This window comes from Vigna unguiculata, chromosome 4 (genome assembly GCF_037176805.1).
Source record: "Vigna unguiculata cultivar grain cowpea cultivar isolate G323 ecotype 2 chromosome 4, ASM3717680v1, whole genome shotgun sequence".
In the NCBI taxonomy this organism is placed as follows: Eukaryota; Viridiplantae; Streptophyta; class Magnoliopsida; order Fabales; family Fabaceae; genus Vigna; species Vigna unguiculata.
In genome coordinates this window covers 29,670,619-29,690,793 of record NC_140795.1, presented here as the reverse complement: position 1 = coordinate 29,690,793, position 20,175 = coordinate 29,670,619, and the positions used below count along the sequence as shown (strand labels likewise).

Below are 20,175 nucleotides of genomic sequence, written 5' to 3'. Positions count from 1 at the left end.
GCTAACCATTGCACTAAATAAAATAGTTAAAGAATCATTGAATGAGTTTTTAAGAAATTGTGACATTCAATGAATTAATAAATTGTATTGAGTCTATATTTTTACAACATATTGATCGGTGTATTAAGGAATTGTATTGAGTCTAATATTAATTTTCATAAAACACTGACAGAAATATATTGTAAAATCTAAATATTACATTTTTTTATAATTTTTTAAAACTTTAATTAGAATTTAAATATGGTTACTTGTAATTTATTTACTATTATAATTTGAATCTATCAAAATAGTAAATAATAAACACTAGATGACAATACTCACATCATCCATTAATTTCCGAATGACAGTAAAACTTATAATGCATATACATTAATTTCCGAATGACCCTTATTCTCCTTATTCTCCTTTTGATCGTGGGTGAGAAAATCAATATTTTTTTCTATTCTTATATCATTAGTTACATTTTTTTTCTTTATTAAATATATTTTTGTTCTTATAAACAAACTATTCTTAATGGATTTGGATAAGTTTTGGATTGATTTACCTCGAAATACACAACAATACATGGATGGATTGAATAAATTTCTGGACTTTGCATTTGCTAATAAGAGCGTTGAGGGTAAGATAATTTGTCCATGTCCGAAATGCAATCTTAACAAATGGCAAACTCGAGGAGCAACATATGAACACTTAATTCTTCATCCTTTTCCAAAAGGGTATACATTTTGGCTTCTAGATGTTATGCACATTGAAAAAAATGTATGTGATAATGTGGTCTATACATTATTGAACCAAGGTAAAAAGTCAAAGGACAACCTAAAGGCACGAAATGACTTAAAAGATTGGGGTGTCAGACCTGATCTTTGGCCTGATGCAAATAACAAATATCTTCCGGCTATATATACATTGACAAAAGAAAATAAACATATATTTATGAAAACATTGAAGAACATCACTATTCCAAATGGCTACTCAAGTAACATTAGTAAATGTGTTGATGTCAAACAATCTAAGCTTGGAGGATTGAAAAGTCATGATTCTCATGTTTTGATGGAGCAACTTTTACCTTTGACAATGAGAAAGACGCTCCCTAAAGAAGTGTGCTCTGTTTTGATTGATCTATGTTCCTTTTTTAAGCACTTGTGCAATAAAGTTTTAAAAGTGGATGAACTTAACCAATTGCAAAATAGAGTTGTTCTTACATTATGTCACATGGAGATGTTGTTTCCTCCTGCATTTTTTATAGTCATGGTTCATTTGATTGTGCATTTGGTGGAAAGATGCCAAGATTGGAGGACCTGTCCCATTGAGAGATATTTGGGAAAATTGAAGTCTTATGTGCGTAACAAGGCTCAACCAAAAGGCTCAATAGCTGAAGGCTACCTAGCTGAAGAGTCCTTAACCTTTTGTTCTAGATATTTAGATAGAATTGAGACTATATTTAATCGAATAAGGCGTGTTGATGACGAACCTGACACCATGGCATCTAGTGTAAATGGTTTGTTTCCACTAGTTGGAAAACCAGTTGGGGGTTTTACTTACTTCTCTTTATCAACAAAGGAAAAGTTACAAGCACATCGTCATGTATTGACTAATTGTGCCCAAGTTAACCCTTTTCTTTAGTAAGTACTTTATCTTTACAACTTTTTATAATTCATCTACATTGAGGACTAACCATGTAATTATTTCATTTATTTAAATTAGAGAATTTAGAGAAATTGTACGAAGACAGTTAAGAAGTCGTACACGATCATCCTCTATGATAGATAAGAGGGTTCATAGAAAATTTGTGGAATGGTTTTCTCGTCGGGTATGTCTAATTTACATTCTTAAATTTGATAATATTAAAGATATCCAATTATGTTGATCATATTTTTCTTTTTTTTTTAGATAAAGAATGACTTAAATGGACCTTACTCAGATGATTTAAAGCTCTTAGCTATGGGTCCAATTGATTGTGCAAAGCGCTACAATGCTTACAATGTTAATGGCTTCAAGTTTCGTATGTTAGAGAGAGATGATGGACTTAAAACACAAAATAGTGGAATATTTGGTACTTTTGGGACAAGGAGCTATGCAAGTAGCATTGACAATCAAATGCAATTTGGGGGTGTGCCTTATTATGGAAAATTGGTAAACATAATTGAGATCAACTATAATGGTCGATTGTCTGTTACTTTGTTCAAATGCATGTGGGCTAATACAACTACTTCTAGAGGGATTATAACAGATGACTTGGGATTTAGATTAGTAAACTTTACACGTTTAATACACATTGGTGATAATGATGATGACGAACCATACATTCAGGCTGCAGAAGCTCAAATGGTTTATTATGTAGTAGATGAATTAGATAAAAATTGGAGCATTCCTGTGCATCTAAAGCCACGAGACTTATATGACATTGGTGGAGATAATGATGTCGCTTTCCATGAATGTGAACCATTTGAACAACAAAATTTGGAAACTTTATTTTCAGATGGAGAAGGGAATATACTATTAACAAGGTCATACTGAAATTGAACATTTCTATACTAGTTTTTGTTTAAATTATCATCCATATTACTTATACATGCATTATATTAGATAATCATAATTTAATGAATGTGAATTGACTTGTATTAATGTTATTGTTTATAGAATTTCTGATGATGAAGAAAATATACATGAAGAAGACTAATGGCAAAGTTTCAGCCCCTACCCAAAATAGAAGTGGCCAACCATCATCTATAATGTGTCCACCTGCACCTCATCCATCTTGCCCAAGTAAGTTGACTAAGTTTCACAATGGGTTTCACTTATAGTAAGAATTGAAAAGTTTCACCTACTCATACTCCGGGGCCTAGTAATCCACCTCAACTTCCGTTTCCGCCACAGTCCAGCATAACACCTCAATTTGCATCTCAATTTGGTATGATGGTTATATTTCCATGTTAAAAAGTATCTTACTTTTTTCGTGTATTAATCTAATTATTATGCAGCACGTCACATGAATTTCCATCCTATAGAGAATAATAATGAGCAACCTCCACCCCCACCTCACATGAATTCAATGCTTTCAACATCTAAATCTAGTAAGATGTCTCATTTACATATCATTTTGGTACTTTTAAATTTCATGTATTATCTATTTATTTAGTGACTTGAGTTAATTTGTAGAATGTTTGAAGAAGAGGTTGTTCTCCACTACCAAGACCAATTCCGCACATGAATTTGAATTTGAATTTAATAATCAACCTAGAAATGAGTTTATGCATGATTCTATATCTGAACCAACACCAAGGTTACACTCTGATAGTGAAGGGGAAGAAAATGTGGATATTGAGATGCAAAGTAATCAATCAAAGCATGTATCACGTAAAAGGTCATGGCTTGTTGATGTCATTGGTAAGATTGTTAATTTATTGATTTTTATGTGTAATTGTCCAAGCCATATAGTATTTGTGTTTTATGTTTGTCTTAAACTAACAATATATTTCACATGTATTTTGATAGATGATGAAGGCACACAAGTTAGAAAACAATTAACATTGAATGATGTTTGGTTTTTATCTCCCAATGAAAGGATTCTTGTGAAATGGAATAGTGACAACCAACCAATTGATGATAGTGGAGCATTGTTGAATAGGTTTTTAGGTCGTGTTGCAAGAAATTTTAATGCCTTTCCAATCAGCTATCAAAGTTGGAGGAAGATTCCCAATGATTATAAAGAAGATATACTTCAGAAAACCATTTAAGTAATTGACCTATAATTTTTTTTATATGTTTTGATTTTTGTTATATTGCAATAGTTGTTAAACTAGTTGTGTAATAATTTTGAAGGCCAAGTTTCTAGTGGAATCTAATGCTCATGTGACATATATCTTGAAATCACTTAACATAAAATGGAGTGAGTATAGACAACAACTATGGCAACAAAGAGATGATGGAACACGTAATAGAGATGAAATCATTACAATGTGTCCAGAAGGAATGAATAGAGACCAATGGGCTTCTTTTATTGACTACCGTTTAAATTCAAGTTTTCTATTCTTTTAAGTGTTACTTTACTTATTTTGAGTAATTTTCTACATATATGCTTAGGAAATTGCTCAAAAAAATAAGGATAATAGAAAGAAGCAAACAGTTCCTCACACAGGTGGATCGAAGAGCATTGCACAGAACAAGGATGAGATGGTAACTTTATTCTTCAATCATTTTTGTTATATCATATATGATTCATGATTTTCTTAAGTTTTATAGGAGCAAGAGCTTGGTCGCAAAGTTAGTAGGGGAGAAGTTTGGATAGCAACACATAAACATGCTAATGGGGAATTTGTGAATGATAGAGCAAGAGAGATTGGAGTAAGCATAAGTTTTCTAAAGAAAAATAATGAATCAAATTGAATATTACCTTCATTGATAAAATTTTGTATTATTTGTAGGAAAAAATTAAAGCATATGAGACAAATACATCTTCCCTTTCAGAAGATATATCAATTGAAGGTTCACTAGCTCGTGTTTTGGGAAGTAAAGAACATTGTGGTCGTGTCCGAGGAATGGGATTGGGACCTTGCCCTTCTCAAGTGTTTGGATATAATAGGAATTTTCATTTTAGGACATCCTCATCTTGTCCTTCTTATTCGGAATTGCAAAATCAGGTTATTGAACATTCATTTTCATGTGTAGCAATATGATGTTGTTTGCTTTGGATTGTCATGCCAAGGTTTTAAATGTTGTTGTGTTGAATATTATTGGACACTATTAATGTTGTAGTTGTGTTGCTTTGGATTGTTTTCTATAAGTAGGAGTAAGAAATGTAGTATAATTTTTGTTGATAGATTGAGTGTTTTATAATGTTTATGTGTTTTTTACGATTTTAATAATAGATTGTGTTTTAATATAGGTCACTGCAATAAAGTCACAATTGGATGAACAAAATAAACGAAATGAAGAACGTGACAAAAGACTTGATGCAATCATGAACTTCTTTTCTCAAAATTATCAAGGTCAATTGCCTCCTGGGTTGACTATGTTCAATCCTGCACCGGTAATGTTTAAGACTACATAACTTCTTTTATTTTTTAGAGTTTACATTTGTAATTATGATTCACATTTATATTGTAGGTTTCTGATCAAGGAAGTGTGCCAACTAATACAACAAGTTCTGCACATAAGGAAAATCATATCTGATAGTTGAAGAATATAATATAATGTGGAAGTTAATTGAATCATTTTATGTTTTGAGAACCATTGCAGTACTTCATGATAGTTTTTGCTGACTAATATTGTACTTGAATTTGAATTTGAATTCGTATATTTGTTATACTTTGATATACACTTAGTCATCTATAAATAATTTGTCAATTTGATGAGTTTATATCTATTTATGTATAATTTCATTAAATATAGATTAAAATAATAGAATAAATGTAAATAATTGTGATTGAAAAAATATATATGAATACATAAATGATAAATGAGTAAAAAAATATAATAATAATAATTTAAAAATCTATGGTACTTTACGGAGGTTTTGAAACCTGTAATATTTTACGGAGGTTTTGAAGTCCAGGGTATTTTAGGGGGTTCTGAAACCCGTGGTATTTTATGGGGGTTCTGAAACCTAAGTTATTTTATGGAGGTTCTAAAACCCATAGTATTTTATGGAGGTTTCAAAATCCATGATATTTTATGGAGGTTTCAAAATTCATGGTAATTAATGGGGGTTTTAAACCCACAAAACTTAACTGAGGTTTTAAAACCTATATTAAATACAAGAGGATAAAAAACCTCTGTTATTGATTGGTGCTTCCTAGGGTTCGTAAAAACCCCGACTAACACATTCTCCAAGGATGGTTTAGCGGGAGAAATCGAAACCCCGGGTAAAGAACTTAGTAGAGGTTAGAACATGAAAACACCATTTACTTATTTTTATGTGGACCATTTAAAGATAGCTACACAAGACAAGGTTAGAACATGAAAACACCATATTCAAGGACAACTAAAGCTCTAGATACCAAATGATGAAGGATTATATTGTTTTCTTTTAGAGTTATGAATATGGTAAAGTTATTTGAGAAAGCTTTTTGAAAATTCCCACTGCACATTAAGATAGCATGCTATCTAGATGTGAAGGTTCATTTCTCAAGCTAATGAAAGGAAGAAGAGAGTTGGATTCAAGCTTAAACACACACGGCAATAACAACACTTAAAGAGCAAAATGAAAGAAGAAACAATAAAAATGGAAAGCATAGAAGATGAAGAATGGAAGAAGCACGTCACTCATAGGGGGGATCTAAGCCAACCAAACCCTAGAGATGAGTGATGGTGCCGCCACTTGCAAGCAAGATAAGGCAAAGGTAAGTTCACTTCTAGGAAGGAGAGCTCACGAAAATTGGTGGTTGAATGCACAAAGTTTATAACAAAATGATCACAAGACAAGGAGCACCCTTTAAATAGGAGTTCATAGGGGTCCTTTAGCAAATACAAAAATATGAAAAAGGATTAACTAGAAAACCCTAAACCTAATGTGAGAGTGAGTCTTGGCCAAGTGAAGGAAGGTGATTGGTGGAGGCATTCCCATGAGGATTCTAGGCCAAAAGAGGAAGGAGACCAAGTGACCTTCTAAGGCATAAACCACAAAGGCAAAAGGAGACAAGGTACATGTCTACTTTTGCTTTTGCTTTATGCTTTTTGCTTTCCTCTCTCTTCCACTTCATCCAAGTGCTCCAATCACCAAGTGCCACCTAGACATGCTTCTAGTGATCCTTCTTAAGGGAGCTTTTAAGGAGGTGGTCACGCCTTCATCAATTTCTGTAAATGTTTAAATTAATTTATAACTAGGTTAATAAACTATTTTCAGGTTATCATCTCCTTGAAATAAATTATGAAGATAAATTATACTTAAACTTACATCCCAAATGCAACACTTTACTTTTAATTTATTTTCAATAATAGAAATAACTTATGCATGAATGCTTTCATCATAAACACTTATAAATTTTGGTGGTGTTTGAATAAATTTCACTCTTAAATATTTATGACGGAAGAAAGCTGTTAAAATTAATTGAGTTTCTCTAATAAAGCAAAGTCTACTTGTAAATTTCACTTCTTGATGACATTAAATGAAAAGACTTCTATAAAAGCTGACAGTACAAATTATATGAGAAATATTTAGAGGTCCCACTTTGTATACATCAAGTCTTTGAGTGAAACTTTTTTTTATATTTATATATATATATATATATATATATATATGGCAACTTCTTTGGTTAATACCAATTTGTTTTAGAATGGAGTGTTGCTTACTCTAGTAGGATTGTCTTAGTTCACACATTTAAGGGATGCCAATGGAACACCTGACCATGGAGCTCTAGTTTTCCAAAAAAAAAAAAAGAAATACTCTTGACAAAAATGTCAAATCTGAGAAGTTTTCTTAAGTTCCCCTTTCCACAAATAATTATGAAAGTATTGTGTATTTTTACTTCCTTTTTTTTAATGAAATTTGTTTGTATAAGAAACAGTGTAAGTGAAAGTAAGAAACGAACTGTATATATCTATTTTTTTTTGTGTCTGTGTTAAAAACAAGAAACAACAGTAAAGATGATTTTCTTAGAACAAACAACTTTAATGTTTACCTTTATGGAAAAGATTATTGGCTCCAGTGGTTACTTTGTAATGTGATTTCTTCCAATCTCTCTTGGCACAAATGAAATTTGGTGGTGCATTGGTGATTTGTTTGTAACATGTCCCTACTCTTTGACAGAACTATTGTATATTGTTGCAAGTTCTGGTCTATATCCCTCGTCTCAGCTTGTTAATTCACCCCTTTACATGACTATTCTTCGCCTCACAACATAAAATTTTGTAACTGGTTGATGGGTTATTTATTCTTAGAATATTGTTAATGATTGCAGGATTTATTTGATGTGGTTGGTCAGGTGTTGGACACTTAATTTTTTATAGATCGATGTAATATATTAACCACTGATATGGATCTGGTTTAACTAAGATCTGGTGATATCCAAACATCAAGTCTATTTTAGAGAACACTATAGCTCCCCTCAGCTGATTCAACAGATCGTCATTTCTCGACAGTGGGTACTTATTCTTCATGATCAGTTTATTCAACTGACGGTAGTCAACACACAACCTTGAACTGTCGTCTTTCTTCTTTACCAAGAGTACAGATGCTCCCCAAAGGTGATGCACTAGGTTAGATGAACTTCTTCTCAAACAGGTCTTCTATTTGCTTCTTCAATTTAGCCAATTCTGCTAGTGTCATCCGATACAGTGCCATGGACATTAGACCAGCTCCAAGGATGAGATCAATAGTGAAATCCACATCCCTGCTGAGCGGTAGTTTTGGTATTTCGTCTGGAAAAACATCTGCATACTCATCCACCACTAGTATGCTTCTAATCTGCTTAGTTGTACTCTTTTTCTCTCTTTGAGCGACAATCATGAAACAAGTAGCTCCAGCTTCTACCTCCTTCATCGCCTTTTGAGCTGAGATCAACTCTAGTTCTACTGTCTCTGGGAATACCACACTACGACATGCGCAATCGATAACAATATGGTTGCTCGACAGCAAGTCAATCCCCAAAATCACGTTCAGACCCTCCATTGGCAAGCAGATGAGATTCACCTTGAACTTGCGGCCTGCCACTTCCATAAGGCATCCCACGCACACAGAAGTGGTAGATACCTCGCCAGACGCTAGTGTCGCAACTATTAGCTCACACCTCAGCTCTCACAGCACAAGTCTAAGCCTCCTCACGCAATCATTAGACACAAATGAATGGGTGGGCCCTGAATCAAAAAACATAACAACCTCGTGACCAAACAACAAACAAGAATGCTGCACCAGGTTACTTGACTGGGTTACCTCGGTAGTCGCCAAGGCGAACACACGCCCTGGTGCTTTAGGCCAATCCCCAACGGTTTTCTTGAGTGGCACACCTCCAACTGGTTTCTTGTTAGGACAGTGACGTGCATAGTGTCTAGTTTGATCACATAAATAGCACTTGCCAATGCTAGAGCCTCCTCTGGAACTGCCAGAGGGTTTTGGGCTGTCCCTCCTGTTGACATGAGAAGCCAAGGTGGTTTGCTTCTTGAAGATTTGATGAAGATTGAATAAAGCTCTTTTGAACTATCTTGAAGCCATTAACATTGGAATGAAGCCTACATTGGTGAAAGAAAGGAGATTTGATGATATTCATGTTGATCAAGGCTAGAACATGTGTTCTCCACATTGTTACATCATTAAGAAAGTGTATTTGATGTTTGTAATTCATATTATAGACCTTGTAGCATTAATTAGATGTATTTGGTCTTAGGTGTGTCTTTTAATCTGTTGAATGGTTTTTCAGTAGGTTAAAATGTCTCTTTTAGTATGTTGAATGGTTTTTTAACAGGTAAAAGGGTTGACTGCAGTAGTCTTAAATTGCAACAAATTCAATCAGTTGATTTAGTTTTTAATCGACTGATTTCACTTAAGTCAAGTGAAATCAACTGATTGATTTGGAAATCAACCTGTTGAATTTCATAACAGTTTGACTATAAAAGCTGTGATTTTCGAAAGAGAGGTAAGTTGATCATTTTATAGCAACGAATTTGTTTTGGAAACTATCTCCGTCGTGATGATATAGTATGCAACAATTGAAGATTGGTCTTGGATCAATTCTTTGAGCTTTTGGCTTGGTTTGAAGCTTGGAGAAAGTGGTTTGTGGTAGGCTGGGTTGTGCCACCACTGAGGTTTGATCTTTCTCAAGCTTTGTGTGTGTGCTTGGTGGGTTTCCAAGTCTGCAAGAGGGTTCTTGTTGTGCTGGTGTGATTCTTGTGTGATTCAAGAGTCTTTTGTGGTGTTTTTGCATATTTTGAAAGTGTAAGGGTGGATAGTTTGTAAATCTTTTGAAATAGTGAAACGTCAAGCTCAGGTTGTCTTGACAAATTGCATGTAGCTCAGGTTTGAGTAAATCAGTATAAAAATCTCGTGGTCTCCTCTTTTCTCTAACCTTTCTCTCTTGCATTTTCATTTTAAAGGTTAAAGAACTTGTTCTTTAATCATCTTTTTCATGATCTTGCAGGTTTTGGTGACATTTGCAACATTGAGCATGTTTGTATAATCATTTAGAACTTGTCACGAACACAAAAAAGCCTTTTAACGTCCGATATTTTCGACCTTTGACATCTGCCCAAACATCGACATCGTACTGGGTGACGTCAAAATAACGTCAGAACACAGAGTAGATGTCACTTAACGTCGGGGCAATAGGTGTCTGATGTTATCCAATGTCGGGGCCAAAAGCAACAAAAGTCAATTTTCGCGCTAAATGGAGCCAAAAAACAGAGCAGTTTGACTTTTGTTGGGTTCTGACAGATGTTAAATAACGTCGGGCATGGTAAGCTCAGACGTTAAATAATGTGAGTCAGAGCACCACCACACGTCAACCTGCTCTTTTTTTTTTAATTTGACTGTTTTAACAACATTCCCACACCTGAATATCAGCAAATTCGTAGAACAATTTCATAATAATTTCAGCACAATTTATGGTGTTACAGTTATATCTAATAACACTTAAGTTTCAACATATATTCTAAACTAATAACACCAAACTAAAAGTTTGAACATGATATTTTTATACAACAAAGTTTTTGAAAGGTGTTCTAATTCCTGTGGTATGAACTTCATCTTTCCAATAGATATGTTGCCCACTCCTATCTTAGTGCATGGATAATTTCATCTAGTAGAGGTGATGGATTCTTGAACCGCTAAAATATTAATACAATTTCATTATGTATGAATATCATTCTTTAAAGTTTGATATGATTTATAACATGTGAACCCTAAACCCTAAACCCTAAACCCTAAACCCTAAACCCTAAACCCTAAACTCTAAACCCTAAACCCTAAACCCAAATCGCCTGGTGGGGGACACGTACCGCCAAGCGCCAACGCCTCAAAACCACCAACAATTAAAGACACCGCCTGGCGGAACAATTCTCACCGCCGAGCGCATCCACACTAAAAACCCACTGATTTTGCCGTAACCGCCAGGTGAAACCACCTTCCCCGCCAGGCAAAATTCGCACCAGACCTCACTAACACTGCTGAAATCGCCTAGCGGTCTATAACCACCGCCAGGCACTGTATCAGAACTGGTACAACTCTGGTTTCTTTGCAATCCTGCACAAATTAGATCCCTCAACCCAAGCATCAAGTCTCACAAGATGTTTCTCCAGTTTTATGGAGTTACCTTTCCATTGGCTAACTTACTATCAAATCCCCTAATTTTATCTAAATTCAACCACCCAGGTCTACCAAATTGGCTTTATTAAGTTAATCTTATCCATCACTACCATACCACAATGCACTCGCAGTGCCTATTCCTTAATCTTGACTCTAGTCATTTCAGCCATTCCCAACTCACTCTATGACAAATGTTCTCAGGTAAGTCACCACTTACACCCATCTCAATATTAACTTAGGTTTAACTTTCCATTTACTACTATTTATGTAGTTACCAACACGCCAATCTTAATCTAGACCCAATCACATTCGGTCAAGTTCTGGACCTCTCAAACCTAGCTTACCCAAATCCCCAATCCATACTTTGTCACCATTTAGATTTATACAAGTCTTAGAATAGGTAATGCATCAAGTCTTAAGCTAACTCGACCATTTTAATTCTTACTCTAGGACTATATCTTCAATTACTCCAAGCCATCATGATGGCTTCTTCTTGTCTCCATTGAAGCTTGCATGTAGAATGGAGGCTCGATGGATGGTGTTGGATGCGGAAGCATGAAGGAAAGAAGCTTAAGGTGTTTGGTGTGGTGTAGGTGAAAGGATTCTTAAGAGAGGTGAGGCCAACTCCTAAGGAAGAAGACTAGAGTAAACTAGAGAAGAGTTTACTCTAAGGTGAGCTCAAAAGAGATTTGTGCACAAATTTGGGCAGCAATTTGTAAGACCCACGAAATTTAAATAATTAAATAAATAATTATTTAATAAATGCGGGTAGGAGAAGCCTTTATGGCATTAAATACTAACCTTCATGATGTGGAAAAGTACTAGCTCAAATGGTTGATAGTAGTTTGTGTTATTTAATTCTTAATATTTTTTTTAGATGCTTGGGTGTGATAGGTAAGGATATAATATTTGATGTGTGAATATTATCATGTAATAGGACTTGGTTGAATTGGTTGTACATTTTAAGTGGAATTGTGTGGTGATGGGTTCAAACCTTGGTTTGAACAAAGTATTTTCTTTTTGCTAAAATTTACTCTAGCATGCACATGAAAAGGCACGTAAACCCTAGGGTGTATGGCAGCAAGGGTGGCTGGGAAAATAGAAGGTAATAGACCATTAAGGGAGATTAATGATAGATTAATTGCAAAATTCGTTTTAAGGTAATTTAACCATTTTAAGGACTCAATAAAAAGCTAATTAGGAGAAGGAGAAAGGGTTTGGTGAGGTTATCAGTGTGGGTACAGTAGAGAGCACGAATTGGTGGGTTTTGGGTGAGTTTTGAGTGAAGCTTGAGGGCTGTCTCGAGAGAAAGGAGAAGGAAGACATTGGTGGTCAAGGGAAAGCTTGCGAGAGTCAAGGCGAAGCTAAGGAAAATCCAAGTTAGGGGAGTTCCTATTGTGTGTTTGATGTTGTTGTGATTTATTTTTGATTCAATCGTGAAACATGCGGGGTTGGGATGACAACTTACATGAAAATCAGAGATGAAATCGGGTTTCTGGAATTTTTCCAGAAACTGCCTGGTGGGTCGCGCATGACCGCCAGGCGACACAAGTACCAGACCTAGTTTCTGGGTAGCAGTGATGAACCACCAGGCGGCACGAACACAGTTATACTGTTTTTGGCCATTTTGATATTTTTTTGGGTACTTGGGATGGAACTGTGATTTTTGTATGCTCGAGTGTGAATTGTGATGCTTGATAGACTTTGCTTACATTGATTTTGTTGCAAGGCGTGACTTTTGATTGAAAATTGGGTGTCAGGTTTATATTGGGAATGGGATGGAATTTAGTTTGCTTGATGAATACTCAGGTTGAGGGGATAGATGTTATTTCGAACTAATCAGAAATGTGGTTGTGTAAGCATCTGCGTAACATGGGTTGTAAGAATAATTGATAATTGTTTAAAATCACGAGATTGTTTTTTCATATGTCTATGGGTTTTAAAATGTATGCTAGGGCATGTGCGATGGGTTGCTGAGTTCGTGAAATGAGTTGGGAAATGATGATTATGTTGTGGTTGGTGATGGTAAAGCATCGAATTGGTCAAATATGAATATGTTGGAATGTATGTATGAATAATGTTCAAATGAAAGTAGATGATCTTTGTATGATGGGTATATTAGAGTTTACTACTACATGATAGAGTGTACGGGAATTGGGTGGTTTTGGTTGGGTCAAAAAGATAAAAATGATGAGCATGAAATATAATGTGGCATTTAATTGTGGAAAATATGGATAGATGTCTGAAAGTGATATTGGTGTGATTTGGATTGCATGTACAATATTTGAGTCATCTAAGTATGAGATACATTGCAAATTTTGTTGTTTAACTTTTGTGAAAAGTTGGTATGTTTATAAGATGAGAAAAATGCCAAATGGAGTGTGTAAAGTGTAAATTTAGTTTGGTGAACAGGTCCAAATGCATGAAAGTTATGTTATTAAGAGTATAGCTAAAATATCATATAGGTTGATTCAACTTTGAGAGGTGTGTGTAACAATGGTAGTTATTGATTGCATGACAAAGTGGTGTGAATGATAACATGGAGTAGAATTGTGCCTGTTGTGACATAATTGCGCTCTACCTTGGTGTGTGGTATGTTTTGAGATTTGTTTAAAGTGCCCAAAACCAGTAGCAGAGTGCTACTAGTATAGCGCCTGACGGTGTGAGCGAGCCGCCAAGCGGACGAAACACAAATCAGTGGCAGTGGCCACTGTTGACGCGTGGCACCTGGCGATAGGGAGGGTTCCGCCAAGCGGACTGGAACTACAGAGGGGCTGGAAGGAGACTGGCGCCTGGCGGTAGGGCGGAGGACGCCAGGCGGTGACGATGCAGAGGTGATTCTGCAGGCGCGTGGCGCTTGGCGGTGTGTGATACCCGCCAAGCAGTCTGGAGCTAAGTTCCGCCTAGCGGCGTGTGATGCGCGGCAGGCGGTTTTGATTTCGTGATAGTGCGCGAGGAAAGGTTCTACACTGCTTTAGGTGATGTACATGATGCGAGGCTTTGGCTGGGGGTCCAGTTACGAGTGTAACCCGTATTGGAATAACACGTGACCACTATAGGTTGTAACCTGGTGGTTTAGGAAGTCCAGTGGAGTGTGCGAGTTGTGGCTCGTACGGTGAGGTTCGGGTGATTGCCCTCTTCAGAGTATTCTGATAGAGTTTTAGTAGTCTGGAACAGCTACAAACTTTATGTTTGTTTCGGGGAGCTCCACTTGGTGTCACGGTGAGATGCTGTGGCAAAGTTATTCCCACGTGTGGACTATCAGGTGGTGGCCTGTAGTCGGAGTGGCGAGTAGACACTCGTGCAGCGAAGATCGACCATTGTTCTCACTTAAAGGGTATAAAGATGATAAACGTCTAAAGGCAAGTGTTGGAAGTGAGGTAGTAAAAAGAAAAGGGGAAAGTGTACTAACCCGGGCTTGCATTTGATAATATGGTATTTAGTATTATATTGTTGATTTTTATTTAAATGAGCTCACCCTATCTGTGTGTGTGGCGATGATCATGTAACTTGTTACATGGGAGCAGATGTTGATGCAGGTTAGCAAGCAGATACTTAGAGACAGAATGGGGATATCTCTAGATTTTATTACTAGTTACTATGTTGCACTAAGGATATAATTGTAATAATTTTTAGACACTCTTGTTGGTAATATGAATGATGCGACTCATTTCTTTTTATTATTTGTAATGGCGCGTTGGATTTCTAAATTTAAATTTTCCCGCGTTTTTGGGAATTGATGATAAATAAATGAGGTCCTTATTTTATTTATATTATTTATTTTAATAAGTAATTTCCGGCTAGGACGTTACACAATTCATTACTCAATTTTAAGCTGAAATATACATCTCCTAAGCCTTCTATTTATAGGCTAAAATGAGACCAAGGAGTCTCCAAAAAGTGGAGGGAAAAAGGAGTCTAGAAAGTTGAATTTTGCCAAAAAAGAGCATGTGGGAGGTGTGACTTGCTACCTAAGCAAGTCAAACTTGTCTTGCCATGGGAAGCTAACTCTCATCCTTGGAGAGCAAGTTTGAGAAGCTTCTAGGCTTTTCTAGAGTAGACACACTACTCTTGGCCCATTTGGCCCAATTCCCCTCTTTGGTCCAAAATTACTTCTAAAGCCCAATACATGGCCCAAAGATAACCCTATTGTACCGGGCCCAAAATACAAAGCCCAAAATAAAATCCTAATCTAGTATTTAGAAGTAAAATGTCCTTGGCTAGGTCTTCACATCTTCCTTGGCCCACGTGAAGTTCATCTTAGGCCTTGCATGCGCATTTAAGGCCCATTCCTCTTGTATTCCCCTAGCCATGACTCTTGTTGTAGGTCCCTTGGCTCGAAGCATCTCATCATCCCCTCCCTCTTGAGAAGGATTTGTCCTCAAATCTGTAGTCTCTGCCTCATCATATGTACCACCTGCAAAAGGTATTAAGTCAGCAACATTAAAGGTGGCATGCACATCATAGCCATCAGGCAACTCTAGCCTATACGCATTATCATTTACTCTTTTCAGCACTTTAAAGGGACCATCACCTCGAGGGCTAAGTTTAGAATTCCTTTGCTTAGGAAATGTATCTTTTCTAAGGTGTAGCCACACCCAATCCCCTTCTTCAAAAATCATTTCGCTCTTCCCCTTATTGTTGTACTTAGCATACCTTTCTGTTTGTTGCTGGATTTTGCTTTTAATCTTTTCATGCATTTTCTTAACAAAATCATATTTTACCATCCCTTCTTTAGGAATAAAATCAAAAGATGTAGGAAGTGGTAGCAAGTCCATGGGAGTGAGAGGATTAAAGCCATAAACAGCTTCAAATGGAGAGATTTTAGTAGTCCTATGAACTACTCTGTTGTAGGCAAACTCAATATGGGGAAGACATTCATCCCAAGATTTGTGGTTCCCTTTCAAAATTGCCCTTAACATAATAGACATAGACCTATTAACAACTTTAGTTTGCCCATCAGTTTGTGGGTGACATGAAGTAGAGAAATTAAGCTTAGTTCCTAACCTTGACCAAAGTGCTTTCCAAAAGTGGCTAAGGAACTTGGTGTCTCTATTAGAAACTATGGTGCGGGGTATACCATGAAGCTTGACCACATCTCTAAAGAAAAGCCTAGCAATGTTGCTAGCATCATCCACTTTGTGGCAAGGTATAAAGTGTGTCATTTTGCTAAAGCGATCTACCACCACAAAAATGGAATCAAAACCCCTTTGTGTTCTTGGGAGTCCTAAGACAAAATCCATACTTATATCTTCCCAAGGGGCTGAAGCAACAAGCAAGGGGGTGTATAATCCATGAGGCATTGTTTTAGACTTAGATTGTAAGCAGGAAATACATCTATTACAATGCCTTTGGACATCCTTCCTCATATGGGGCCAAAAGAATTTCTCTTTTAAAAGACCTAGGGTTTTTTCTACCCCAAAATGACCCATTAATCCCCCTTCATGTGTTTCTTGAACAAGGAGTTTTCTTTGTGAACCTTGGGGAATACAAATTTTTCCTTCTTTAAACAAATACCCCTCCTTCACATAGAAACCTCCTTGAGGTCTTTCCATACATTCAGCATAAGTAGAGGAAAACTCAGAATCTTGATTATACATTTCTAGAATGTGATCAAATCCAAGAATTTGGGCTCCCAATTTTGAAAACAAGGTGTGTCTTTTAGACATGGCATCAACCACCATATTACTTTTGCCCTTCTTGTACTTTATCACATAAGGAAATTGTTCCAAGAATTCCATCCACTTAGCATGTCTTTTATTCAGCTTGTGTTGGCCCTTCAAATATTTTAGCGACGCATGGTCACTATGAATGACAAACTCTTTGGACACAAGGTAGTGTTCCCAAGTTTGAAGGGCCCTAACTAAGGCATACAATTCCTTATCATAGGTGGGATAGTTGAGGGAGGCACCATGAATTTTTTCACTAAAATAAGCAATTGGGTGCCCTCCTTGCAACAACACAACACCTATTCCTACACCGGATGCATCACACTCTAGCTCAAAGGTTTTTGAAAAGTTTGGTAAAGCTAGAATGGGTGCATTGGTGAGCTTTTCCTTGAGTTGTTGAAAAGAAAACTCTTGTTTTTCACCCCAATTAAAAGATACATCTTTCTTGAAAAGTTCATTGAGGGGTGAAGCCAAAGTAGAGAAGTTAGGAACAAACCTCCTATAAAAGCTTGCCAAACCATGGAAGCTCCTAACCTCTCCAACATTTTTAGGAGTAGGCCATTCTTGGATGGCCTTTATTTTTGAAGGGTCAACATGGACCCCATTTTTATTTACTACAAAACCTAAGAAAATAACACTATCTACACAAAAAGTGCATTTCTCTTTATTTGCAAACAAATTATTTACCCTAAGGATGGTAAGGACAGACCTCAGATGGTCTATGTGCTCATGCAAGCTCTTGCTATAGATCAAAATGTCATCAAAGTAGACAACCACAAACTTTCCTATGCACTCTTCAAGAACGTGATTCATTAGCCTCATGAATGTGCTAGGTGCATAAGTAAGCCCAAAGGGCATCACCAACCACTCATATAGTCCAAATTTGGTCTTAAAAGCGGTTTTCCACTCATCAGCTTCTTTAATTCTTATTTGGTGATAACCACTCTTTAGATCAATTTTAGAAAACATGAGGGACCCATGCAACTCATCAAGCATGTCATTAAGCCTAGGGATTGGATGCCTCTATTTGATGGTGATGTTATTTATAGCCCTACAATCACAACACATTCTCCACTTTCCATCCTTTTTAGGCACTAACAAAACAGGCACGACACAAGGACTAAAGCTCTTTTGAACCCAACCCTTCTTCAACAATTCTTGCACTTGAGACTCTATCTCCTTTGTTTCTTGAGGATTTGTCCTATAGGCTGGTCTATTTGGAAGACCTGCCCCAGGCACTAAATCTATTTGATGCTCAATTCCTCTAAAAGGAGGAAACCCAATTGGCCCTTCCTTAGAGAATATATCCTCAAACTCTTTCAAAAGATTTTCAATTTTAGGAGGTAGACTCTTAAGTTCAAGAAATGTGGCAGTGCATGTGAGTGTTCCTTTACACAACAAGAGGCATGAAGGTTGTTCATCATTGAGAACTTGGTTCAAAGATTTTATAGTCAAAATGTTCTCATGTTGAATGACCTTGGGAGAAGCAACACCAATCTCTCCCACCTTAGATTCATCTTTAGTTACTTTTTTGGGAGAGAGGGAGGACTTTTTTTTTATCCTCTTTTCTCTCCTTTTCCAACTTCTTTCTCATTTGGATTTGATCCTCTACCACTTGGGATGGTGATAAAGGATGTAAGACAAATTTTCTATCCTTGTGAGTGAAGGTGATTTCATTGGTAAGACCATTATGCATGGTTTTCTTGTCAAATTGCCAAGGTCTTCCCAATAAAACATGGCAAGCTTCCATAGGTACTACATCACATAGCACACTATCTTCATATTTCCCTATGGATAACTTGACCTTCACTTGATGTTGGACTGTCAAATCCCTACTTTCATTAAGCCAATGCAGTTTGTAAGGTTTTGGATGGGGAATGATAGTCAAAGCCAACTTATCAACCAACCTTGTACTACAATAGTTGTAACATGAACCACTATCAACAATGAGAGAACACGTATTTTCTAAAATTTTACTTCTTGTATGAAAGATGTTCTCTCTTTGTGTTGGCTCTTTTGGAATGGGTTGGTTCTTAATAAGTCTTCTAATCATTAGGAGGTCTCCTTCAAAAGGATAGGCAATTTCCTTAGACTCATCATTAGACTCCTCACTAGAAGTCTCACTCTCACTTTCTTGCTCATCTTGAGTACTATAGTGGTCAACACCCCTTAAGATCATGGTCTTTTTGGTGGGGCATTGAGATGCAACATGACCTCTACCAAGACACTTGAAACATTTGATTTCACTAGTGCGAGTGTGTGAAGATGTGCCTTCCCTTGGTTTCTCCTTTTCCTTGAAACTTTTGGAGGGTTCCTCTTTGAGTTGCTTACCCTCCCTCTTGAATTCTTTCTTGGTATAAGAGTTAGAGTAGTCATTTCGAAAATTTTTCCTTAGAATTTGTTGCTCTACCTTTATGCAAAGTTGAACCAAGTCATTTAAGTCTTGGTAGGGCAACAATTCTACTCTATCTCTTATCTCAAGACTTAAGCCACTAAGAAACCTTGCAATGGTGGTATCCTCGGACTCCCTAATCCCAGCCCTCATCATATATAACTTCATCTTTTGTCTATATTCTTCCACTTTCATTTTATTTTGATGGAGTCTTTGGAGCTTATCCATTAGCTCTCTATGATAGTAGGAGGGAATATGTCTTCTCCTAAGAGCTCCTTTGAGGTCATTCCAATATTTGACCTCGGGACTTTGATTGATTCTCCTATCTCTTTCGAGGGTAGTCCACCAATATATAGCATTGCCCTGAAACCTAAGGGTAGCTAAGGGTACTTTCCTCTCCTCACTTATTTGATGGAAAGCAAAGAGTTGCTCAACCTTCATTTCCCAATCCAGATAAGCTTTAACATCATCTTTCCCATAAAAGTGAGGGAGGTCTATTCTAATGGCTCTTGGTTCCCTAGGCTCTCTTCTTTCTCTTCTTAGAGGAGGAGGAGGTTGATAGAAGTTGTCAACTAGTCTACTATCTTCTTCATCATAGTGTGTGACTAGTGTTGGAGTGTGGGAGTACAAATGTTGACTCTTATTACTCATCCTCTCATGCAACCTTTCCATATTTCTTGTTCCCCTCCTCTCTTCATCTAAAAGTTGATGAAAACCTATCTCTTTCTTGTTTTTCCCTTTCCCTTGCAATTATTTCATCTTCCTTCCAACGTAGTAGTGCTCTCAAATCAAAGGCAATTTGTTTCAAACTTATTTCTTCTTCATTTGAAGCACTCATACATTGAGAAAGAGGTTGAGACATTTTTTTTTAGAAAACTTTG

The 20,175-nt window shown here is 36.5% G+C and overlaps 3 protein-coding genes and 1 pseudogene across 3 annotated transcripts; 2 read left to right on the top strand and 2 right to left on the bottom strand.

Moving 5' to 3' along the window:
• The first annotated feature begins 1,050 nt into the window (after nt 1–1,050).
• On the top strand, nt 1,051–2,680 carry LOC146886998 (uncharacterized). The gene is made up of 4 exons (XM_085672383.1): nt 1,051–1,622; nt 1,714–1,810; nt 1,891–2,507; nt 2,641–2,680. Exons 2-4 carry the CDS (start codon nt 1,760–1,762, stop codon nt 2,678–2,680), a joined length of 708 nt encoding a protein of 235 aa, XP_085528509.1. The 5' UTR covers nt 1,051–1,622; nt 1,714–1,759.
• LOC114180603 (uncharacterized) lies at nt 2,680–5,313 on the top strand (annotated as a pseudogene).
• Nucleotides 5,314–8,197: 2,884 nt separating this feature from the next.
• Nucleotides 8,198–8,656, bottom strand: LOC146886997 (uncharacterized). Its single transcript, XM_085671971.1, has one exon. The coding sequence runs from the start codon at nt 8,654–8,656 to the stop codon at nt 8,198–8,200; it is 459 nt and encodes a 152-aa protein (XP_085528097.1).
• A 9,765-nt stretch (nt 8,657–18,421) lies between these two features.
• On the bottom strand, nt 18,422–19,735 carry LOC146886996 (uncharacterized). Its single transcript, XM_085671970.1, has one exon. It carries the CDS (start codon nt 19,733–19,735, stop codon nt 18,422–18,424), a length of 1,314 nt encoding a protein of 437 aa, XP_085528096.1.
• Between the last annotated feature and the right edge of the window lie 440 nt (nt 19,736–20,175).

Excerpts from the sequence above, each read along its gene's own strand:
- LOC146886998 (XM_085672383.1), top strand. The coding sequence starts at position 1,760 with ATGATAGATAAGAGGGTTCATAGAAAATTTGTGGAATGGTTTTCTCGT. Across the intron at positions 1,811-1,890 it reads TGGAATGGTTTTCTCGTCGG|ATAAAGAATGACTTAAATGG; the intron begins GTATGTCTAATT and ends TTTTTTTTTTAG. Across the intron at positions 2,508-2,640 it reads GGGAATATACTATTAACAAG|AATTTCTGATGATGAAGAAA; the intron begins GTCATACTGAAA and ends TATTGTTTATAG.
- LOC146886997 (XM_085671971.1), bottom strand. The coding sequence starts at position 8,656 with ATGGAAGTGGCAGGCCGCAAGTTCAAGGTGAATCTCATCTGCTTGCCA.
- LOC146886996 (XM_085671970.1), bottom strand. The coding sequence starts at position 19,735 with ATGAAGGTTGAGCAACTCTTTGCTTTCCATCAAATAAGTGAGGAGAGG.